This window comes from Perognathus longimembris, chromosome 28, assembly GCF_023159225.1.
Source record: "Perognathus longimembris pacificus isolate PPM17 chromosome 28, ASM2315922v1, whole genome shotgun sequence".
Taxonomy (NCBI): Eukaryota; Metazoa; Chordata; class Mammalia; order Rodentia; family Heteromyidae; genus Perognathus; species Perognathus longimembris.
Genome location: NC_063188.1, coordinates 33,477,671 through 33,502,765, shown reverse-complemented (window position 1 = coordinate 33,502,765; position 25,095 = coordinate 33,477,671). Strand labels below are relative to the sequence as shown.

Below are 25,095 nucleotides of genomic sequence, written 5' to 3'. Positions count from 1 at the left end.
GGGAAACCATAGAGTCTATGTTTCTTTGGGTCTGTCTCACTTCAGTTAGTATAATTTTTTCCAAGTTCTTCCGTTTCCTTACGAATGGGGCAATGTCATTCTTTCTGATAGAAACACAAAATTCCATTGTGTATATGTACCACATTTTCCTGATCCATTCGTCTACTGAGGGGCATCTTTTTGGTTCCATATTTTAGCTATGACAAATTGTGCTGCGATGAACATTGTTGTGCTGATGGCTTTAGTGTGTTCTTGTATGTGGTTTTTGGGGTAGATGCCCAAAAGTGGGGCTGCTGGGTCATAGGGGAGTTCTTTGTTTAGCCTTCTGAGGAATCTCCATACCGCTTTCTGGAGTGGCTGAACCAGTTTACATTCCCACCAACAAAGAAGAAGGGTTCCAAAAGGGCAATTTCATTCAGGTTATTTTTTTAAGCCAGAGGCCATAATATTATTCAAATTGGAATCAGGATCTCTTCTGATTTACAAGGCCATGAACAAGAGATGGATGGTTGTCTTCCTATTTTGATTTTCTTATTCTTCAGTAAGTGAAGAAACTGACATTTTAGCCAGGCAAAATAGGCTCCCTTCCAGCTTTCACTATCAAATGAATGTGACTTTGGGACTAAGTTCTGGTCCATAGGTTGTAAAGCAAAAGTGTTTATGAGATCTAAATGTCTTCATATAGTAAAGAATGCTCATGTTCATAAGTTGTTGGAATGAAAGACTAACTACAGCAGCCATTTACACTCAAATTGTTAATCATAAATGGTAGAGAAACAGGACAGAAAAAAAATCCAGATTCCTTGATGGTCTTGGAGCTGTCATTCAAGCCCTCAACTGCCTACATTTCTTTTCTTCTTTAGAAGCCCTATCCTCTGGGTGTTAGAAGGTATGAAAATGTCTTTGTCCCCTAACTGTTTGTCTGTGTTATTTCTGCATCAGTTTTGATTGATTGGATTTTCTCATTAATCAATCAATATTTTGTTTTTTTTTTGAATGACCGATAGCTTTCAATTGGATACCAGGTGGGAATTTTATCTTGATTATTGCTGGATATTCTATATTTCTATAAATATTCTTAAGTTTTGTTCTTGAACACGGTTATGTGGAAATGGATTCTATCAAGCTTACTTTTAAACTTTATGAGAGGTCTAGAATAACCTTGAATCTAATCTGGTAGCACTAATGACACAAAGCCATTGGAGTACATTCCTGATGATCTGTGAATTGGGAGAGCTCCTATTCCCAGCCTTATGTAATCTGGGAACCGTTCCCACTAATTCTTTTGGCTGGTTTGTTCTTGGTCCAGGTTACTTTCACTATACACATATATTGTTCAGTACTCGGCCATAGATTCAAAGCAGACTCTAAAAATATCTAGAGTTTTCTTTCTATTCAGCTGTCTTCTCTAGTACTTTGTACTGAAAATTCCACCTTCGTTGGTTTTCCTACACTGTCGACATCATTTCATCTTGGGCTCTATCTCAAGTTCCCTCACCCAATACCACTGACTAGAAGCTCCAGACAATAAGCTGGAAGCAGACAAGGAGGTTCATCTTGTTTCCTAACAGGCAATGCTGTTTTCGGTTGCCAATGTCTGAAAACTTTTGCTTTTAGTTTGTCTGGTTTTCCTCTTGTTTCACACAAAAAGTAAATCTAGTCCCCTTTACTTCATTTTGTCCAGTAAAGGAAACTTTTATGTCAGAAACAAATGGTTCCTATTGTTTAGCACACTATTATTTTGGGTTTTCTATCATTCGCAACCAAATATAATCCTAGCAAGTACAGGTTGATCCTTGCTTTATTTTACAGTGACATCTAATTTTACTAAAAAGATGCTAACATTTAGAACATTCCGAACAGAAAGTTGAATAATGCTCAAGTAAGGTCGGATACCTGGACAAAAATTGAAAGCACTGTCATTTCCCATGAGGAGCAGAGAACTCAAGCAGTCAAATTAATTCCAGCTTGGTGCCAGTTGACAAACTAAAGTACATTTTCCTCTTAGGGAGATTAGTGTATCATTCAATAATGCAGTAATGTTAACTGGACAGAAATTTACTCAACAACTTTTTTTTCTCTGAGAATCCACTACAGCCTAGGTACTAGGCTATATTCTAGGGATAAAGGTTTGTAAGTACTCCAACAACAGTCAACAATTTAGATAAAGAAACTCTTATATAGATAAGGTCACTTGTCATGTGAATAACTCATGAATTGGGCTAAGAGGCTTAGTGCCAGCTTATTTTATTAGGAAAAAATATCTTTTTTTTTTCTTTTAATTAGGGATAATGCCATTTCAGCCCATGGTTCTGCAATGAACCAAGTAATTTATACTTTCAGCACAAACAAGCTTCTAGAACAGGATAAATTCAAAGCTCTACTGGAATCACTGCAATGGAGAAATATTTTAAGTTTACATGCTGAGACTTGAGGATCATGTTTCTAAGCCAGTCTGGACAGGAAAGTCCCTAGATTCTCATCTCAAATTAGCCAGTAAAAAGCCAGAAGTGAACCTGTAGCTCAAGTGGTAGAGTACTAGCCTTAGCTCTAGCTTTGAGCAAAAAAGTTCAGGGAAAGTGACCAGGCCCTGAGTTCAAGTCCCAGAACCACCTCCCTACAAAAAGTTTAATATCAAAGTATTCATGAGGAAATAATCAGATACATTTAATTGAGAGACATCTGTAAAATTACCAGCTTGGATTAAAAAATATTAATGTCATAAAACACAGAAGAAAAATTGTGAGGGTCTGGGGAACTGTTCTAGATTACAGAGGATGAAAAAATCTGGAGACTAAATGCAATGCATAATCTTTAGATTCTGCATCAAAAACACTGCTACAAAAACATTATTGAAACAAGTAGGGAAGTCAGAATTATAGCCTTTCTACTTACATATCATATCAACTTCACATTTCTTGGGTATGATGGATATATTGTGTGTGTATACATATGTGTGTGTGTATCAGTACTCTAGCAGTCTTGTCCTTAGGAGATTCATATTCAAATACTGGTGAATACCTAAGATATTTACAACTAATTCTCAAATAGTTCACATAAAGAGAGTATGAGAAGATGTGGAAAAATATTAGTAACTGGTAAATGACTACAGATGAAGCGTATGTAGATGCTTGTACTGGTTGTAACTTTTCTGAAAGTTTGAAAATGTTCAAAACAAAAAGTTGACAGGAAATTTAAAAGCTTGTGACAAGTTATAAAAAAGAAAAGAAAAAGCCCCTCTAATCTTGCTGTAGGTATTAGCCATTGGGAGCCAGACATAGACTTATTGGTCTTCCCTTAAGCTGTCCACTCACAACTGCTCTATTTATGCATGAATTAAAATCAAGCACTTTGATTCTCCCATTTCCATTTTTATGGAATGAAGCTTAGGAAAGCAGTGGACCAAAAGTTAGAATTTCACTTTCAGTGTTTGCATGAACTGGCCTCATTGAGTTGTGTTGGCTGGCACTAGTTCACAGTAGATAATCAAATTGGTAGTTTGAAATTAGTCTTGGTGGAAATATTTACATTGTGGATATGTATAAATGCTACAAATCAGAAATCCTTCACCTCCACTTCACCCTTTCCCTGAATCAGCAGTTAAACATTTACCAAAATACTACTGATTTTAACCCTTACCCTTGGAGGGGATGTTTTGTAGACCCTGCAATTGCTTTATGGCGTTTGTAAAGGATCTTGAAGTTCTCTGAAGATTGCTAACAAAACATCCTGTAGAAGGTTTCCTGGTGGCCTCTACTCCAAGAGTAGACTTTGACTAAACTGAAGCTGTAGATAGAAGGAAAGACATCTGCAGCAAACAGAAAAAAGTGTTGACTATGCTATTATTCAGAAGGATTTTTCACTGGGGAGCAGTTCAAAGAGGTAGAAAAGAATGTAGGCCCAGGAGACAGATGTAAAAACTTAAGCAAGTCAGTTACCTTCTCCGAGCCACAATTTTCTCTCCTGCATAATGAGAGCATTAATAAGAAGTACTTATCTCATGAGGTTATTAGTAGGTAGGATGGAATTTCCACATTTATATTTTCAAATTGAGACACATGAGTACTTACTAGAAGTCAAATCTTATGCTAATTTACTTAGACATATAACTGAAATTAGACTTTACCGTAATTTTATAAATTTAGAATTATTAGGACTCCCTTGATAATAGCTCTATGCCTAAGGCAGTATCTAGTTGTTGTTATTAACAATCCCTGTGTTTTTGAATAATTGAATTTTAGTCTGTATAGCGACCTGGTGGACAAGCAAGGTGCTTATATCCTTGATTAAGCTTCAAATTTAGTGTCAAACAGCAGAGCAGCCCTCCAAGTTCCCAGTCCAGTGCTATGATAGCTGTGTGACTTCGGTCCTGATACAATCCATCCCTAAGGCTCTATTTATTTATTATTTATTTATTTAGTAATCTTTATAAGAAAGGAATTCTATTTGAAGATCATAAAGGACCTTGTAAACAAGTTCCTCTTGATTCTGGGATGACCAATTCCTTCTGGTTTTCCAGAAATTTCATTTCAGCACTTTAAGGAGTTGGAAAACCCCTTAGTTCTTGGTAAATGAACCTTACTTGAGTCTATCTTCTAAGTCATAGATGAGACCAAGGCATCTCCCCAAGAAGATATTCCCAGGTCCACTACCCAGCTCTAGTCCTGCATCCTCTAAACTCTCATTCACTTCTACAGTCTCCTCTGCTCTTCTGTGCATCATTTTCTCTGTAATCTGACTTCCTGATGATAACCTCGGATAACTAAGTGCATGTGCATGTGTGTTTAAATAAAAAATTATTTGTGTACTAGTATGGTAAAAGTGTGATCATATTCATAGTTTATTACAACTTCTGCTTACTCTTAGATCATAATCATTTTCTAGCTCATTAAATGAACATAAGATATTCCACTGTAATGGGCACAAATTCTGTATTTAACCATGATTCCCCTTTCATAAGACATTTGGGATTTTAAACATTTTTATTGCTATAAATATGGCTCTCATGAACATCTTTATTCACAATTTTTATTCTCTTATCAAATTCATAGTATTGGAATAATTAAATTCACAACAGAGGAATAATTACTACTTCAAAGACTATAAACATTATGAGATTATTGACATATATTACCAAAATTCAGAGAACAATATCTAAGAAGGAAATTTCCAGTACTAATTTTAGAGACTGAATTGAAAATGATTTGAACAATAGCTACATAACTTTGGGACTTTATACAGCTCTGTGGAGACAATTTAGATTACTTCGTAGAACATTTTAAAGTTAAAAGATATAAAAAGTAAATGAAACTGTTAATGAAATATTTAGTCAATGTGCAATGCATTGTTTATTGTGGATGGTATTTTAGATACAGGTGACAAAGGTGATATGGCAGAGATGGATGGCCCCTTTCATAATCATTAAGTAGAGTATATCTATGTCCACTATAAGGCATTTGACTTAATTTTGTTATTTAATTATTATATCTCTACAGTAATCATGCCTTAGCAATAAGACAAAATTTTGGTCATGTTTGTAATTTATTTGATATATTACCTGAAATATAGTTCCTATGTTGTTCTTAAAGAAGCTATCTTCTTTGGATTCTACTTGCAAGATTGCATTTGCAAGAAAAAAAATGGGTATCACTTATACTAGCATTCTCTCTTCTTTCCACTGACCACTAAAAGGCGAAAAAAACCATTAAAACATAGCTCATAGTCTATCTCTATCCTTGAAAGGGACCTAGGTGGTTTCCAGTAGAGACTACCTATTTAAAAGTATCTTCCTGCTGGGCACTTGGAGCTCATATTTGTAATCCTAGCTACTCAGAAAGCTGAGATCTGAGGATCACAGTTTGAAGCCAGCCCAGGCAGGAAAGTCCATGAGTCTCTTATCTCTAGAAGCAAGATGAGTCTCTTATCTCTAGAAGCAAGAAGGAGCAACGGGGGCTCAAGTGGCAGAGTGCTAGCCTTGAGTACAAAGAAGTTCAGGGACAGTGCCTAGGCCCTGAGTTCATGCCCTAGAAGTAGCAAACAAACCACCACCAACAAAACTCTATCTGCCTATTTTAGCTGTTTCCTTCTGGGACTATTTCTGTAGAATCCAAAAAGAATCCTTATAAAATGGGAACACCTCTTAGAAGAATTGTTGTCACTTGATTTGCCAGAAATTTTAAATTTTTTTAAAAAAGAGATATCTCCTGATTTTTACACCATTTTTTAAAGATCAAACTAAAGAATACTATAATGGTACAGTGATAAAAATCATTATTCTACTCCTAACTACTGAAAGTTTAGAATAGATGAGGCAATTAAGAAAAAATTTCCAGGATGTATCTATCTGCGTAAGTGAACCTGTGTATAGCAGAAGAAATAAAATCCTGAAAAATGACGAGTAATCTGCTTCAATGCAATTCAGAATTTCTCTTATCCGCTCTCTGAAAGTCTCAGCCCTCACTGTAAGCCAAGAGTAAGAGCAGACAAAAAAGCATGACCTTTGCCTTTAACAGCTATCTGGATAACTGCTGAGTGAGTTCTATTGATAGTACCATTTTATAATTGTGTGCATGTTTCCAAGGGTGAGGCCTCTAGCTACTAGTAGTACAGTGTTTTGGGTATAGTGTTGGAGGCCATATTTGTTCAAACCAGACATATCTGGGATTGAATCTTTGCCTCACAAATTTACAACTACATTATTATTGGTTTCTTTTTATTTCATTTCTTTGTTGCTTTTTTTCTTTTTTTTATCTTGAAGTAGTTGTACAAGGAATTGCCATTTAACAAAGCTGTTTATGAATACAATGCATCTTGATCAATTTCATCTTAAAAAATTTTTTTTAACGTTACCCTTTTTTGTGTGACAGTACTAGGGCTTGAACTCAGGATCTGGGCACTGTCCCTTAGCTTTTTGCCCATAGCCAGTGTTGTACCACTTGAAACACAGCTCCTGTTCTAGCTTTTTAGGGGGTTAAGTGGAGATCAGAGACTCAGAGTTTCCTGCCTGGGCTGGCTTTGAACCATGATCCTTAGATCTCAGTAGTTAGGATTAAAGGAGTGATTACAGGAGTGGTGTCTTGCTATTTTCCCTTATTTTTAAAATGATGGTAATAAAATTCATCCTCATAAAATTAATTAAAGGAGGTAATTAAGATCTAGTAAACTCTAATAAAAAGAGTATCATAGGTGGTAGGTATTTGATGACAACTATTATTACATAAACTTGAGTCTCTTGTTTCTCTTATTGTATAGGGTAAGCCTGTTTTCTGGATGTCTGTTGATTGCTTACTCTGCTCATGCTTGGATTGGAAGTTGGAATTTATTTATACTCTAAACTGATAACTTGGTTTGAAATCTATTCCAGATTCTCTTTCGACCCTACTACTGCTAAATAATGCATGGGAAAAAAACAAAATATGTGGATTATAATCTCAACTGTATTTGGTCCTTTGGCTTCTACTAACCATACACCTCTGCCAGGACTATTTGGTCTAGTTAGACAGGTCAGATCCAACTTGATATTGTGCAATATCTTGTGAGGTTAAATATAGTACAGATCAAGTGGGATTTTGCATGAGAATCATGGTAGATTCAAAAGAAGGCAAATGCTGTGGCTGCTATAAGAAGTCAGAGACTTAATAGAAAATTATCTTTATGCTTTTAGATGATTAAACTGGCAAGAATTTTCAGGGCATATTTAACTTGATTGGTTGCATACTATCTGGCATGCACTTCCTTGCTTAGTAAGTACTTTTTATCAAAGTTCGTCTTGTGACCAATTAGACTGAGATCTTTGGCCACATAACTTAATGGTTGCTCTATAACTTCCCTTACTACCCACCTACCAATGCTACCAAAACTAGTACTATGATTTAGTGAGCAAGTACTCTGTTTCAGAACACTGAATAAAATATTTAGAAACTATATTCAGTTTGACTTTCATAGCAATCCTACGATGTGTATAATACTATCTTTACCTGATGAAACTGAGGTAAACTAGAATTTAAAACCAAAGTTTAATGCCATAATTTTGTTCTTGTCACCATGCTAAGTAATGGTTTACTAGTGAATGAAAGTAAGCCTAGGAAGGGGCAATAAATTAAGGTTCCATAAGTACACATTCAATGCAAATCAAAGTCACCATCGAAAGAGGTTTTTGTCAGGGAAACTGTATAAAGCAGGTGGAGGGTGATTGCTAGGGATACTTTAGCCGTTAATTTCTTGAGTGACAAAAAAGAAGAGGGAAGAAAGTGGAAAAATGAAACAGAGAAGTTCAGTTTTTCCCTTTGGTGTATCTTTTAATAAAAATTATAATGAATCATGGCACAGATGTAAGGTCACCAGAGAGGTAGAAAGAGATGCATGGGTTTGGGAGCCAGTGAGATTGCTTTTGAATTCAACTCCATCTCTTACTTGCTGTGGGACTTTGGCAGGTCATTTAATTTCTGTAATCTGAATTGCCTCATCTGTAAAATGGGGTTTAAAATAATACTACTATGAAAACTAAAATGAGACAGGGTGATGAAATGTTCTGGAATTACTTGCATATCCTTGTGAACATACTAAAAACTACTAAATAGTTCTCTTTCAAGAGGTGAACTTTATGGTCTGATATTTATTTCCCATTAAAAATTGAGACGATGTGATATATATTATATATCTTATACTATATTATATATATTATATATGTGTGTATAGCACAATGTCTGACACGATAAAACTTTATATATAGTAGCAACTGTTACCATGTTCTGTATCATTTTTATCATTTTATGGTCATGATGATGGTGATAAGAAAAGATAACAATGATCATCTATAGCTCTGACAGGAAAAATATGTTTCTATGAATGTATTATTCAAAGAGGAAGTGATAAGCAGCATTTTCTGGATATGCTCACATCACAGATGCGATTGCTAAGCTAAGAGTGCACTTGGCACCTACAGAAGGCTTAAGGGGACTCAGGCAGCTGGCTCACCTTTCCTGAATGAAGTATAATTTCCCTCTTGGGTTCTATCAACACTTCTTTCAGGAGCCTTGGCTTTTGTGCTTCTAGATGAATGTTGGGGGAATCTTTGACAAATAATAGTATGAGTGCCAAAAGCACTACCAGCCTAGCCAGTTGGACAATCATGGTTGCCTTAGTATCACTTGTGTTTTTATTAAGAACCTATGGAAAGCCTTAAAAAAGAGTTTGTCCTTTTAAAAAATGTTATGAAAATTTAGAAGCCAGGTTGATTTTAAGAGGACTTTATGGTGATTGCCAAGTTCACTTAAAGAAACAGACTAATTTGAAAGCTCTATTAACATACTTCCTTTTGTTCTTTTTGTTTGTTTGAGGTCTTTGGCTTTGAACACGCTAGACAAATGCTCAACCACTCATTGAGTTGCATCCTCAGTCCCGATGTAATTCCTTTTGAATTCAGTGGTTTGGGTTTTGTGGGTTAAAATTTTCTGTTTGGTTGTTTGTATAAACCAGACTAAACTTTTTCCTGTACGTAGTCCAGTCCCGTCCATAATTTACCTACTAGCTGATCTCTCTGCAAAGAAGGTTGGTTACTGCATGTGGAATGTAATGCAAGTTTGCAGGACTGTCAGACTAGAAACATATGGGTTTTATTTGGAATTTCTAAGTCAGAGTCCAAGTTGCGGATATTTTGTTGGTGCCAGTAATAAGGGTAGAATGGAGAGGCTATTCATCATGCAGTGCCATAGTTGACAGTACTAAATGGCATGAACATTATAAGAGATAGACGTTCTGATTTAAAATGGAAAAAAAGAAACTTGGTTCGAAGAGGTTCTTTGGTTATTACTTCATTTTTCACTCAAAATGCTGCCAGATTATGTTATTAAAATGACCAGCAACACTTAATGGATGTTTTGAATGTTCATAAGTTTTCTAATAAAATTTGGGTATTGTGCTTTTTCTAATGGCAATCTCTAAAGGGATTGTATTCTCAGGGTAATATAAATGCCATTTGAAAATCTGTACAGATGGTGTCAAGGAACTAATAAGTGTACAAAGTTGCTCAGAGTTCAAGATGATTGAAAATGAAGTTAATCCAGTACTGTAAAGAAAAGTGAATTTATGTTGCTCACCCTGTCAAACTCAACAGATAAGCTTGTTCATGCTAACATTTGGCCACAATCCAATTTATCCCCCATACCTAGGAGAGGAGGTACTGTGATGATTAATAGGTGAGAACTGCTACTCCCTTCTTTTTATGGTCCTATCAGTTATGAAAAGGGGAGTTAAAACGGCTAGGGTATGACTCCCTTCTGGATTCCTATTCCCATGGGCTTCTATCCACCCCTTACCTCACCAGCCATCAAGCTCTTTATAGCCTATTTCTCCTCTAAGGAGCTTACATAGTCTCATGCCTTTATCATCTACTCCTGCCCAAAGCCAAGTATTTTCTGGATACATATCTAGACACACGCACACATGTACACACACATATGTACATATATGCCATTTAATCAAGTTCTGTACAAGGAAGGATCAACACAAAGCAAATATTAAACCTGTTCTCATGGCTAATAAGGGCGAGTAGTAATAACAATAGCAATAACACCAATACCAATAGTAGCAAGGATGACTATTGTTTAATGGGTGCTAAACACCTTTACACATGATTTCAATTCTTATATTCACTCAACAAAATAAATCAGCCCAGCTCTTCTTCTCTTGGAGCAAGGTATGTACAAACTTGGTATACCAGGACAGAAGAATCAATGGAAGGGTATCCTGGAAATCAAGTAACAAAGTTAATTTTCTTAAAGAGGAAGTGAAAAGACATTTCAAATGCTGATGAAAGATTAAGACAAAGAACTGAGAAATTGAAATTATGCCACTAGTGCTCTTTATCAGAAAGGAGTAGTAGGAATGAAAGCCGGATTAGAAAAGGTTCAAGGGAGAATGGGAAAAGGAGAGATTTGGGGTATAAACAACTATTTCTGGAAGATATGCAGTATGTAGAGCAGAGAAATAGGATAGTTAATTATAGGAGAAGGAGTTATGAGTGCGGTTGATAATACTGATAATTAACAGTACTATGTGGTTTATATATGTTAGTTTATTTAGTGATAACCCATCTTGTGAGATAGGTTCTATTATTTCTAGGTTTATATATGTTAGCTTATTTAGTGATAATAAACCAATCTTGTGAGATTGGTTCTACTATTTCTAGGTCCTAGATGGGGAAACTGGAAATATTAAGCTATTTGCCTAATGCAGAGTTTGTCAATCTTGGCATTAGAGACATATTGGGATCAATTTCATGTTGTGGGCTATCCTATACACTGTAGGATGTTAAGCAGCATTCTTGTGTTATACTCATTAGATAGACAACTGAAAATGTTTTGTGACATAAATGAATGTTTCCCGGGAGAAATAGTGTTAGTTGTTGCAAAGTGCTGGGTAAAGATCACATGGAGAGCCAAGGTTTAAAGTTGTTTTATCTGACTCCCACATCTATGCTCTCAGTTGCTACAATTCTTTGTATTCCTATGATGGAAAGTTTATCTACCTTGTTTTAGGTATCTATGAGCCCTTATAAAATGGAAATACTATCTGGTCAGTAGACTGAAGGGAACTTAAATATCTTTTTATTTGTCCTTTAATACGCATTCATGTTCACAAGTTACTGGCTCAAGCTTGCATACTATTCCTTCATTTTTTTCCTTTCTTTCCCTTTTATTCCTCCCCCTTCTTTTCCTCCTCTCTTTCCCCCTCTCCTCTCCTTCTTTCCTCCCTTCCTTTTCCCTCTCTTCCCTTCACTTCCCCCTTCCCTTCTTTTCCTAACTTTCTCTATCTCAACTTCCACCTCTGTCACATACACATCTTGCCTTCATTGTGGGCCTCAGTGGGCTAGATTATCTCTTGTGGCTCAGACATCTGTCCTGTGAGTCCACATGCCCTCCCTTTTCCATAAGGTAAATATTTGGGTGGGGAGAGACAAGGGACATTTGAGGACTTCCAGTTTGGAAGCTGGGCCAAAGTTCTCAGGCTGGATTTGCTTTTGTGTCCTGTTTGCATCTTCCTACTGACTTCTCCCATCGCTAAAGGTCAAGGGCTGTGCTGGTCTGGGCGCCAGGTGGGCGTGATGGGGCAGCAAGTCTAGCAGGTTAGTGGCTCAGAGCCACCCTTGGCATCTAGGCAGGCAGGGGGAGACTCACTTCTGTTTGGCATGTCTCCCAGAGCCCCTAACCTCAGCTCCTTACCCTGAGGTGTCACGGGAGCTCCTGGTGGGCAGAGAGGCAGCACCGCACCGCAGGACTGGCTTTTTGTGGGAACCGGCTCTGTCTGGGAACTCCTTGAGAAGTGGGGATTTCTTGTTGATGATGAGAAGAGCCCATGCTGATCCCAGAGTGAGATCAGGTTTCCCTCAGCAATCTGGGAAACTCACATGGAGGTCCTGTGGGGGCCCCTCAGACTGTGGGGTATGGGGCTTTTGTCATTGGACTGTAAATGAGGGAGGAAGGGACCTAGTTCCTTAATTTATGTGGTAGGGGTGGGCTGAGGAGACAGGCTTCTACTCTGTTTTCAGAGCTCAAGCTTGGACTTGATTTAAAAGTTAAAACACAGGGAGAAGTTAACTTCTTTTTCTGGAGAAGTAACTGGAGTCCTCCCACTGTGGGACTTCTGTGTCTTCTAACTTCTGAGCCTTCCTCTGCTTTGCTCTTTGCCTTTGTGGTATCATTGTGGTTTGGAGGGCACTATTACTATCTATGCACATATATAAGCTTAGATACACATTTCAGTTCATAGAGTATCTGGATGGGGTTTTAGAATAACAAATGTTCTGTATATTCGTGGATTTTTCTTTCCATGTATACTCAGTTAATAATTTTTCAAGTGAATTGAAAAGGCAATCCTTAACCACTGGCTCCCTTCCCTCCCTGAGCTTTGTGAAGCTTAAGGCTCTGTTCTTATAGCAAAGGGGCCCTGTCTGGGGAGCCTGTTTAGGCCTGTCTCTTCCTTTGTTTGCTTTCTTTGTGTCTCTCTCTGGGGAAACCTGGCTGCTGAACCCTGGTTACCCCTCATTCCGTTCCGGGCCCCACAGCATGTTTCTCTACAGCTCCTTCCTTTGCTCATAGCTTTATTGGCATTCCCCCAGCAACATGTGAAGGGGGCGGGGCAGTAATCACTGACTTGTGTCAGCTCTGTGAAGGGAACCCAAGTAAAGCAATGGAATGCCAAGTCACTACAATTACATGAACTAGCAAAGACATGTACAGGGACAAAGATAATCATTTCTTTGGTATGGATGATAACTAAACATATACATTAATCACTCTGTGGGCTGAGGGAATGAGCATTTATTTTTTCAAGTTTTCAAAAATTAAAAAGTAAAACTAGGTTTATAAACTGAACATAAAGATGTATAATATGCCACTGCAAAGCCAAGTGCCAATTATGAGTTTCTCATGGTCACAGCAGGATAAGGGCACATACTAAGTAGTTAGGCAGATTCTTTTTACTAACTCAGCTTTAAAATCTCTCCTATAAAGTGATGGTTTTCTTCTCCCATGGTTTTCTGACTTTACCGTTCACTCAGAATTCCCACAAAAATTTTGTAAAGTAGGAAACAAGTGATTTTTGAGAAAACCCTGAGTTGCTTTTTCTCTCCACAGGAGCTCTTAGTGTCCCACAGAGAAAAGTATCTCACAGCCCTACATCTATAATTAAGGCAGCCACTTGGGTGATGTGCATTTTGCTTAGTTTTAGGATAAAGAAGTGGGACCAGTAGGAATTAACCAATGAAGGTGGCACTTTTGACAGTGCTGGAGGAACATGAGGGAAAGGAACTAGTACCATCTTCCAGCAAATTAAAAAATATGTTACATTCATCTAAGTTGAAGGTAACCTTTATCATGATATTGCTAATTTAGGCGTGTGTGTGTGTGTGTGTGTGTGTGTGTGTGTGTCTGTGTGTGTGTGTAAACAGAATCATTTAGAAATGTAGCATCTGAATAGCAGAAAATACAAATCTTGCATTCTGTTTGCTAGGGATTTTGGACATGATACTTTACCTCAGAAAGTAGGAAGCTAAGTATCTGCGTATTGTATAGTTTCTTACATCAATTCACAGTAACCCCAATGCAATTTAGTCTCCCTAAAAAACATTTCTCCATATTTTAAAAGTTTGCTTAATCATTCTAGGTCATATCAATTTCTCCTTTTGAGAAGATTTGTAATCAGGTGCAGTGATAGAGAGTTAGGCTCACTCTCTGCCTCTCTGTTTCTCTGTCTCTCTCTGTTGTCTCTCTAAGAGGTTTGGTGCTTGTCACGCATTTGAATTGCCCACAGTGTCTTCCCCAATAATTAGCTACCCCAGATCTTTCTTCAATGTTTGTCTAGCAGGCTTTAACGTACCATAACACAATGAGAAAAATGCAATAGAGAACATAGTCTACGACCTCCTCTCTGTGGATTTTTAAATAGAGGTGGTCATTAAATAATTGGCTGCATGCCACATTTGTTAAAATAAAAGCCTTTTTGAAAAGATGACAGTGAAGCAAATTTCTGCAAAGCAACGCACATTTTCCCATTGACTTCTACTAGTGCGTAAGAGAGATGCTGTGCAATTAATTTTGTTAAACATTCTTGGAAGATTTCCATTAATCCAAGATTTTTTTCCAAGTCCATACCAAATGATTTCTCTGACATATACTTGGTAAATTTTACCTGCTCACTTTACTAACTGCACTGTAGAGGACTTCCATATAATTAGTGGTCTACACAAAGGGACAGACCTGCCTTAGAGCTGTAAAAATGGATGTGTTCCTTATAAAATGTGTCAGAATAGCTGAAAGTCAGGTATTTTGTGAACATGGACTGCATTTCTTTAACCCTTAAAAGACAGAAACACTAAAAAATTAAAACCCAGATGAGAAAAAAAGAATGTTACAGAATTACTATTCATTGAAGAAGAAACAAGACCATGGTTTGTTGTTATCTGCCCTATGTCTTAGAAAGTCTTCTCCACTCCAAATATTTCTTCATTCACAATAATCCAACCACCTTCAGGAAGCTGAGCTGGTGATGGCTATGGTTTAAGAGTCTATTTGATGTGATAGAAAGAACACTGAGCAGGGGAATAGATAGTTGGTTCAGATTCTCAGCTATAACAATTGCAGGGACACTGGGAATATTTCTTGACTTTTCTGAAACGTTCTTCTAAGTTTCTTCATATCTATAGTGAGCAGTTGTGGATGTGGCTCAAGTGATAGAACACTTGTCCATGAGGAAGACCCATGTTCAATCTCCAGTATCACAAAATAAAGTGAGGAGAAAGAGTATTTATACACATGTTTAAAAAGACATGATGTGCCACTTAGGAGCTGGACCCAGCATCCCAGATTGTGGTGTTAAATTTTAAAAGTGCTTTTTGTTTTTGTTTTGTTTTAAAGAAAAGTTAGTTTTATGTACAAAGTTTTCTCAAATGTAATCGAATATAGAACAGAGTAGTTTTCCATGCATCATTCTTAGCATCAAGCTAATGTCCAAAGACTATCATTGAGGAAACAAGAACTTTCCAGGTTCATACTCAGCAAGTTTTGATATTTTACTTCTCACAACTCATGAGAGCTTCTGCTTTATTTTCTGAGAAATTTGTCAGGGTAAGCTCTAAAGTTGGTTGCATGACTATCCAGCAGAGAAAGAACGAGTGCTCTGGTAATATTTATTTTTGTCTTAGTAGCATTCTTTTGTCTTTGTTTATCGATCCTCATCTATTTTAAGTGTAGGGTAGAGCAGTCTTAATGTCTTTGGTTGCATATTATTTCCAGTTAAAGAAAAAAAATATGGACCTGAGGCTATAGCTCAATAGGCCTAGTATTCATGAGGCCCTAGGTTCCAGTAAAAAGAAATACAGGAAGGAAAGAAGGAAGGAAGGAAGGAAGGAAGGAAGGAAGGAAGGAAGGAAGGAAGGAAGAAAAGAAGGAAGGAAGGAAGGAAGAAGGAAAGGAGAAAGAGAAAGAAAAGAGAATAGAATGGAGGGAGGAAGGAAAGAAAGAAGGAGGGGAGGGGAAGAAGAAAAGCAGCAAAAGGCAGATAGACACTTTTAGGCATGCTTTTGCAGTATGTGTATATATATAGATACTGATAATTACTTAAATCATGTGTTCTCTAAACACAAATATGTACTATGTGAGCATATATGTATATTATATAGCACATAGCATATATAATATATACAAATATATGTGTGAGTATAAAATGAAACACAACAAATAGAAAATCTACAAGGATACAAATAGAGGTGAAATATTTAGCATCTTTTTTGTCTTGCTAATTGTGTTGGCTTCATTGTTTTTACCTAATAGTTCAATACACAGTATATATTTAGGACGTTAACTTCTATTATTGAGAATGGATCTAAATCTATATTTCATATAGTTGTATTATTGAATTACCTTCTTGCAGATGTCTTGTCAGATATAATTAGATTACCATTGTGTTTTATTTTATAATAAGTCTTACTAACACATTCTAGAAGTATCAATGTGAGTTCTACCATTATTCATACTTGCATTATTAGTATTATCCTTAATACATGACATATTTGTAGAGCTATTATTTTTTGTACCAGTCCTAGGACTGAATCAGGCCCTGTGCAGTTTCACTGAGCTCAAGGGTAGCATTCTACAATTTGAGTTACAGCTCCACTTCTCGCTTTTTGTTGGCTAATCCGGGTATCTCAAAGATTTTCCTGCCTAGGTTGGCTTCAAACCATGATTCTCAGATATTAGCCTCCTAGTTGCTAGGATTGTAGGCATGAGCCACCAGCACCTTGCTTGTGGAGATATTAAGCCATGCATCCATTTTTATCAGGGCTAATGTAGTTACATAAAAAAATCCTGTCTCTTTCCATCAGAGGGGAATAGGGAATTTATTCAAGCAATGGGAGAAGAGCACAGTGTTCAACCTAAAGGTAGAACTGTAAGCAGAATGATTGTTATGTAAGGCATAGAAGCTAATGTGGTATTTTGGTGAAATTATACAACTTTAGGGTCAGACAATTCCAGCAGTAACTATAAAGAAACCTCAGTGACTTATGTCTGAGACAATTGCCTAGCAGCACTCAGAATGCAGGATATTGGCAAAGATTGCCCTCCATATCTCACTGCAATGCTAGCAAGTATAACATACTTCAAGGGTAAAGAACCATCAAGGTACAGTAATAATATATCTAAATTAGATTTTTTAAGAGTCTCTAAGTCTTTTGAAACCAGTTTTTCACTTTCATTTTATTTACTGATAAACTGAGACCTTAAGAGAAAAGCACTAGTTGGCACAGCTCAGGAATGACACTGAGGTCTCTGGACAACTAAAGCAATACTCTGAATTCTACGCCTGAGCAACTACATCTTCTCCTCTAGCCCTCTGGCTTCTCTTTAAAAGAACCTTTCCTCCACTGTATGGAAAATATACTCCATAAATGCTTTAATGTTCCTCTATGATTTTAACATGGTTATCCATTCTCCTGAACCTAAATAATCATATAATTAGATATGCAAGGACTCTTGATTTTCTTTCTGTCCCCTCCCCTACTGCCACCCAGTGGCTACTTCCCTGCTCAGATTTTGCTATATCTCACCATTTCCCACAAGGAAAAAGGAACAATAAATGCAAGAATATCAAACTTATACAAGACTAAGTAGCTTTAAATTAAAAAAGTTTGGTAAAGAAGAGAATGATGTCAATGTCAGAAAAAAAGTTAAATGTTGGTTACCTTTAAATCACCAACACTCTCATCTTGGAGAGCAAACTGCTGTCAGTAAAACAAGTCTCTTCTATTCATAGGTGTACAGTAGGAATTGATCAAGCAAAAGAGGCCAGTACACAAACACAGAGGAGGTAGGAGGAGCAGAATCCCAAAGCAAACTCTATGAGCCACAGTATGGTACCTGACAACTCACAGGACATAAAGAAGGCAAGAAAAATGTCCTGAGCCTTCACCTTATTTCAGGAGCACTGACAAGACTTCCACAGGCTTCACTGTGACCTGGGAGCTAACCCAGGCTGTGGAGAACAGGGTCAGAACCATACCTATTGTAAGGCAGTTCAGTCAACCTGTGTCTCATGATACAGTTATAGTGACTACTGTCTCTGCAGAGTCTAAGACCAAATTTGTAACCTCTGTCTTTTAGTCATTCACAAGAGAATGGAGAACTAATAAGTGAATTGTTTACTGTAATTTAACATATGAAGAATGATGGTAATCAGATAATCTCAGTCTAGCATATTATGGAAAGCTTCATGATGTCAGATTCATGCTCAGTTTTAAGGGATGGATAAACAGAAGTATGTTACCACAGAAAGAAAAGAGCTGATAGATGGTTAGCACAAAAAACAACTAGAATATATAAGATTCACAACACATCAAACAGAATAGCAAAATTTGAGTACGGCAAATAGGTACATGTATATGATCTAGGGTGGTTTTCTGTCTTGTTCTGTTTTCTACTGGTGAGAGGAAATGCTGAAAAGGTAACTCAAGTTTATTTTACTGTGAATCTATGAGAGCCATACAAGGTTTTCAAGCAGAAGTTTCAGGGCAACAGAAAGTGCAATGGATGGGAGAATGAAATTAGAAGGTGGGAGACCAGTCTGGAAGCTGTGACAGTAATTGAGGTAAGATAGGATAGTGAGTTGGATTGGCGATGGTACTACAGAGAAAAGTGGATGTCTCTGAGTTTGAGTTAGGAAGATAAATACACAAGGGTAGAGGTGAGAAAGGGAAAGAGAGGAGGAAAACTGGTTGTAGTTTCCTGGTTAAGCAACTGAGGACTTAGTATGCTACTTGCTGACATGAGGGAAACGTAAGTAAAAGTTGGAAAAGGAGCATATCTGATATGTTTTGCCAGAAAAAATATAAGCAGAGGCATCGAAACTGAAGTGTGAACTTAAAGCTCAGAAACTAGTCAAGTTGTATGTGTATATGTATTTCTATATTATATAGATAAAATATTATGTATATAGTATAATACAATATATAGTATTATGTATAATATCTATATCATGTAGTGATTATACTTAATATAATATCTATTTAATATATAATATGCATTTATAATACATCATATATTATATAATGTTATATATTATGTAATATATGTTATATATCATATAATTATATTATAGACAACATATTTATATAACATATGATATATAGTATTTTATATGATATATAAATATATCATGTTTTATGTATATAAAGTATTTATTATTATATCCCTGGTGGCTGAAATATCTCAAGTGCATGAAACTACTAAGGATTGAGGACAGAGCACTGGGGGATCTCCATCAAAGTAGAAAAAACTTCAAAGGGAAAATGATTATGAAAGCCAAGGTCACACAGCATTTTGGGGGAGAAGGGAGTGTCTTGTATAGCAAGCTATTTAAGGAAAATAAAGATTGAAAAATGTTCATTGGATTTGGCAACAAAATGTTCCCCCAAATAATCCCTCCCCTCTCTTCTACTCCTTTCCTCTTCCTTCTTCTTTCCTTCCTTTCCTCCCCCCTCCTTCCCTCCTTTCTCTTTCCCCACTGAGTTAGTGACCACTAGTGTTAGCAGTGAGGCCATCCCACAGAAAGCTAAGGAGTAAATAGACAATGAAGACAGAAAAACAGGCATCTAAGCAAAACTCAACCACCCAAGGAAGCCATGTGAAGTTTGGGCCTTCATTCTGGAACAGAACATAAGACCATTGGCGTATGTGGTACTGGTTGATTAGGGTAGGGATATGTAGGAGAGTATACAGTGTGGAGGGAGAGAAATACACAGCAACTAACTGATTCAAGAGAAAATGGAAAGATCTCTTGGTAGCCATGGCATCAGTCAGCTGATACAAGAACAGAAGCTGTGTGTAGGAGGAGAATAAATCTATGTGTTAGTGGTTAAAACATCTGGGTTTGGGAATACATGGGAAGCACATTTTGTGGCAGGGAAGCAGCAGGTTGCAGCACTCAGTTTCATATGAAACTCTAGTCTCATAAAGTCTCAAGCTAAAATATGGCTTTTCACGCCATAAAATGAGATAAGCAGCCCTTACCTAGAGGAGGATTCACATATTTCCTGTTGTTTTATTATGATACTATTGGATTATGTGTGTTAATACTTCCTTAGATGCCATGGATAATGAGAAGTTTACTGTGTATATAAACTCCAGAAGGTTGTTAAAACAGGGAAAATTCTAAAATAATATTGAAGAATACTAGGCTCGGAACAAAATAAATAACCTCCTGTCTCTACCATCTACTTCAAACACGCTGAAGGACTAAGGCAGAGAGAATTTTCAAATCCATTCAAGAGGAAAGTGGGAAGGGACAGAAATGTCAGCCTAAAATGTTTTATTCAATCAAATGAGAGCAACAAAAAATACCAGACAAAGAAGCAATTAAAACATGATTCTTGAACTGGGAACCAGTGGCTCGTGCCTGTAATCCTAGTTATGCATGAGGCTGAGATCTGAGGATCATGCTTCAAAGCCAGATTGGGCATGAAAGTCCATGAGACTTAATCTCCAATTAACCACTCAAAAACTGGAGGTCAATTTTTTTCAAGTCTTTCCATTTCCTTAAGAATGGGGCGATGTCATTCTTTCTGATGGAAGTATAGAATTCCATATTTTCTTGATCCATTCATCTACGGTGGGGGGGTCATCTGGGTTACTTCCATATCTTAGGTATGGTAAATAATGCTGCAATGAACATGGTTTTACTGGTAGCTTTAGTATGGCCTTGCTTGTGGTCATTTGGACCATTGCCCAGAAGTGGGGTCGCTGGGTCATAGGGGAGGTCTATGTTTAGTCTTTTGAGAAAACTCCATATCGTGAGCTGTGGCTCAAAGTGGTAGAGCCCTAGCTTTGAGCAAAAGAGCTCATAGGCAACACCCAGGTCCTGAGTTCAAACCCCAACTAACTAACTAACTAATTCAAACTAACTAAAATGAAAGAAGATTTTTCTGAATAATAAAATCTATCTCCATGAAAGCAAAAAACAAACTCAGATATAAAATCCAAATCTAAATGTTGATAGAGAACAACCATTTCTTTAACAGTAGGAAGCATGCCATCTTTTAATGTTGCCATTCTTGGGATGAGGGTATGTTTTAAGTGTCACAGCACTTGTCTAGTTAGTGGGAAGCTAGTTTCAAATCCTAGCACCACCAAAAAAGAAAAAATCCACCATTCTTGTATGGTAGGCTAAATAAGATTTAACAGTCTGATCACTTTGGGCAAGTCATATCAGTGTATTTATTTTATAGAGACAATATACAACCTCAAGAGAAAGTGCACTACTATGTCTTAAAGTGTGCAAAACCATTCATCCGCATTAGGCAAGAGCTTTTACTAGGCAGGACATGCCTTGGAGTAATCAGTTTGATATAGCTTTAGCCAAAATGAGTTGGACTGAAGTTTACAGGAGTGCTAGGTGTTGTGTAAACGTCCTAGTCAGTTCAAGAGGTCTTTGGCAAAGGAAAAGTACACATTGCCCAGCAAGTTATGTGCTTGATGTCTCCCTTAGGCAGGAGGCTAGCCTGCCAAGGGTATAGCATTGCTCAGGAGTGACCCAATCTTCCGTTTCCCTCTCAGCTCAAGAGGAACAGCTTGAAATCCAAATGGGGCCCTCAGATCAGCTAAGGAAAACAGTCTCAAATCTTTCTGACATCTGCACAAAAGGGGTACTGAAGGGTTGTCCTATAGGGTCAACTGTGCTGCGGCAAGTTTAAACAATCCTGTTTTGGTCCTGAGAACATAGGAGGAGAAGGAGACAGCTAAATGGGACCTGGTGGCCCTCACAGAATAAAGCATCCATGTTGACACTTTGCCCCATGACTGTGGACCTCCTTATCTATTTGTAAAATAGGACATTCTTTCTCTAGACTCATGAAATACAGCTTGATATGGTCCAATAACCATGACAAATGTTCTCAGAAACTGCAGTCTGCACAAATAAACTTTAGGAACATGTTTAACTGACTGGATTCTGCATCTTTTAAATGCTGAAGGGCAAAACTGTGCATTCTATTTCACCTATGGCCCACTGTTTCAACCAGTCACCAATTTGCAAAACAGTAGCCAGAATTTTGAGACCCAAACAAGGGTTTTTCATGGAGTAAGTCCATTGTCCTGCATCTTCAAAAATCAAAATTTCAGTTAAATAATGAAATCACTACAGGCATGCTTCCTTGGTCTAGGACTGATGTCACTTTGTCATGTAGTTATTATATACATAATATATGATAATTATATATAATTATTATATTATGTGTAATATATGAAATAATTATGTAACAAGTGAATATATAATTATACATAATATCTGTGTATATATATAGTATAATATATACATGTAATTTTCACTTGTTCAAAGTTGCTAGACTTAACAGTCTGGGGCTTCTTCTCAATTCCCTGGTTGTTGGATCTGTTTTGTCATTTGTCAGCCCCATAAAATAGTAGAAAATGTTCATTTTTGTTGAGTCTCAACTCTCATATGGTTCTACTAGGGTAGATTGTAGTTGCTAATTACCTGTGTGGAGATGAGCACAGAAAGCCTATTCTCATATTTTCACTTTAGCATTTTGTATAAAATGGCAGAACTTCAGAAACAATTTAAGTGCCCATCAAAGAGAAATGGTGGAGTTAACATATGAGGTAAAAGAAAAGCTTTTAAGGACAAACTGAGTGAAATGAGGCCCATAATAAACAATATGATCACACACACATACACACACATATACACAGAGTGATCTATTTTAGTTATCAAACTGGTAAAGGGAATGAAAGTGTTGTTATCAATCAAAATACATTGTATTCATAAACTGTTTTGTTGAGGGACAATCCCTTTGTATAACCACTAAAAGATAATAAAAATACAGTTAAAACCCAGAAAAGTAAGATCTCTGATTATGCACAGAAAAAGACAATGAATGGTGGTGTATTTATTCATGAAAATATCCCTTTGTAAATTCATATATGCTAATAAAAAGAGAAAAATACAAATTAAAAGTAGCCTGTGGATTTTACAGGGTGAGTGACTTACCTTCTTGTTCTCAATTCATTCATCTGTTTATTGGGATAATCATAAAATATACCTCACAAGATGACTGTGAAACCTTAATAAGATTAATAAAGCTTTTCAACATCATCAAAAAAGGAAAGACAATGGTGGTACTGAGAGCATATGGAAGACTTTTGCTTTGTCTATCTTGCTTTCCTGTTGTTTATGAACACATAGATATATTTATTGTAGGGTTTTTTCCTAATTTTTTCCCAGTTGTAGATCAGAGAGGAAGGCAGGACCTACAGTGAACATGGTTTTCCTGGGAGGCAGCAGTAGCCAAGTGATGTAAACAGGTGAGGAATCAAAGGACTCAGTTAATAGCCAGGAATCTGCCATCAATTTTCTGTGTGACTGCAGGAAGTCATTTTCCTTCTGAGTCTGTGTTTTCTGTTCAATCAGTAGGTAAGATGAGAAGCCCCCTGAAATGCTTTCCCTTTATGATATTTTACGATTCTCTAATTCTATGTCTGTAATGTATAATGGATCTGATCAATTTTGATGAAGGGGTGGCATTTTTATTCTCTTCCTTCAAATTCGGGCATAGTTTGACATTTCACTTTACTGCAAATGGAAGATAATGAAAGAGAAGGTGGACTGGTCACTGTGTTCATGTTTGGCTATGTTTTCGAGAGTTTGGTTGACCCATTTATGCTACTACCTTCATTTGACAGTGTAAGTCCTTTAGCTTGTTTCAATGTGATGAGAGTACAAATATGATATTGGAAGTTAGAAGATCTGAGTTTTACAGGGGTGGCTATAAATTCTGGAAATATATCTATACATACAGATTTTTCATAGACTGAATCCCCTTGAATATATTTTCTAGGTTATAGTAGAGAAACAGATTTAGCAGGGAAAATCAGAGATAAAAACTATTTGGATGCTATGCATACGTAGAGTTTGATAGAATTGTGTTAATTTACAAGACAGTTCGAACTATACATTGTTAATGCAGGATAATATAATGTTATGTCAGTATCTTAAAACATGTCTTTTGTGTTAGTGGAGTATCAATAAACCATTCTTTATGTATAGTTGCTGATACTTCTGGACTTTATAATTATACTGTTTTCTTGATTCCACCTCAAGCAAGCAAAATGATTTTGGGCAAGTCACATATCAGTCTCTAGATAATTACTGGATCACCTGTTCAATTGTTATCTACAGTGGTAGGGAAAAACCAAGTGGATATAAAGGATCTGGGAAAATGTGCACACATTTTGCAGACATTATCATAATCTGGTCCGGCACACTAATTGGCTTTTGGAAATATTCCAGTGACACTCTGGAGAAACTCTGGCACTAAGTCAACAAAAGAAACTTCTTTTGACCCCCTCAGAGATTTTGACCAGCCTAGTTCTGCCTATCATTAAGCAGCAAAACTCCTTCCAGCTGGCTCTCATCACTTCACTTCTTCCATGAGGTCAGAAGAATAAATTCTAAGCAGTTATAGTTCTAGAGAAAAAAAATTCAGATAACTTACTCTTGCTCCCTTCTCAGGAGAGCATTTACAGCCCCAACTGCAGTCTTGTCCCTCACATGGCTTTCCATAGGACTTCTCTCCCTGTTAAAAGAAAAGGAAAACATCGGTCAAACCTAACCTTTAACCACAGTCCTCTTAGCCAAGTAAATTTCAAGTAGGCTAATGATTTCATCCAATGATGTTATGATATACAAGAAAGAAAATGTCATCTTAAGCTAGTCTCCATTTAGATCTGGTCTATAACCCACCAAATAGCCAGTCTGGTGGCTGCTTTGGGAACTGTCATTTGCATACTACCTCACTGATAGAAATTCCCGTCACAAAAAAGCAAGAGGAAAAATCTTTACATGGAGGAAAGTAAAGCAGGTGCTCAGTCCACTCACAGAGGGAGCATTAGTATCAGACTACCTGGAAGAAAATCAAGGGCTTGAAATAGAGTGACAGAAGAAAATGGTTACCCTGCACTCTGCTTCTATCTTCTCAAGCTCCATTTCCAGTACACCGAGCCTTATCATGACACCCCTGTGCACAATGAGTCA

At 37.0% G+C, this 25,095-nt stretch overlaps 1 protein-coding gene across 2 annotated transcripts in view; it reads right to left on the bottom strand.

The window, feature by feature from the left end:
• Col4a6 (collagen type IV alpha 6 chain) overlaps window positions 1-25,095 on the bottom strand; it is a 287,163-nt gene that overhangs the window by 133,585 nt on the left and 128,483 nt on the right. For both annotated transcript variants that reach the window (XM_048336449.1, XM_048336450.1), the window contains exon 3: window positions 24,557-24,637. In XM_048336449.1, the coding sequence (XP_048192406.1) occupies window positions 24,557-24,637 (81 nt within the window). The remainder of the gene's footprint in view (window positions 1-24,556; window positions 24,638-25,095) is intronic.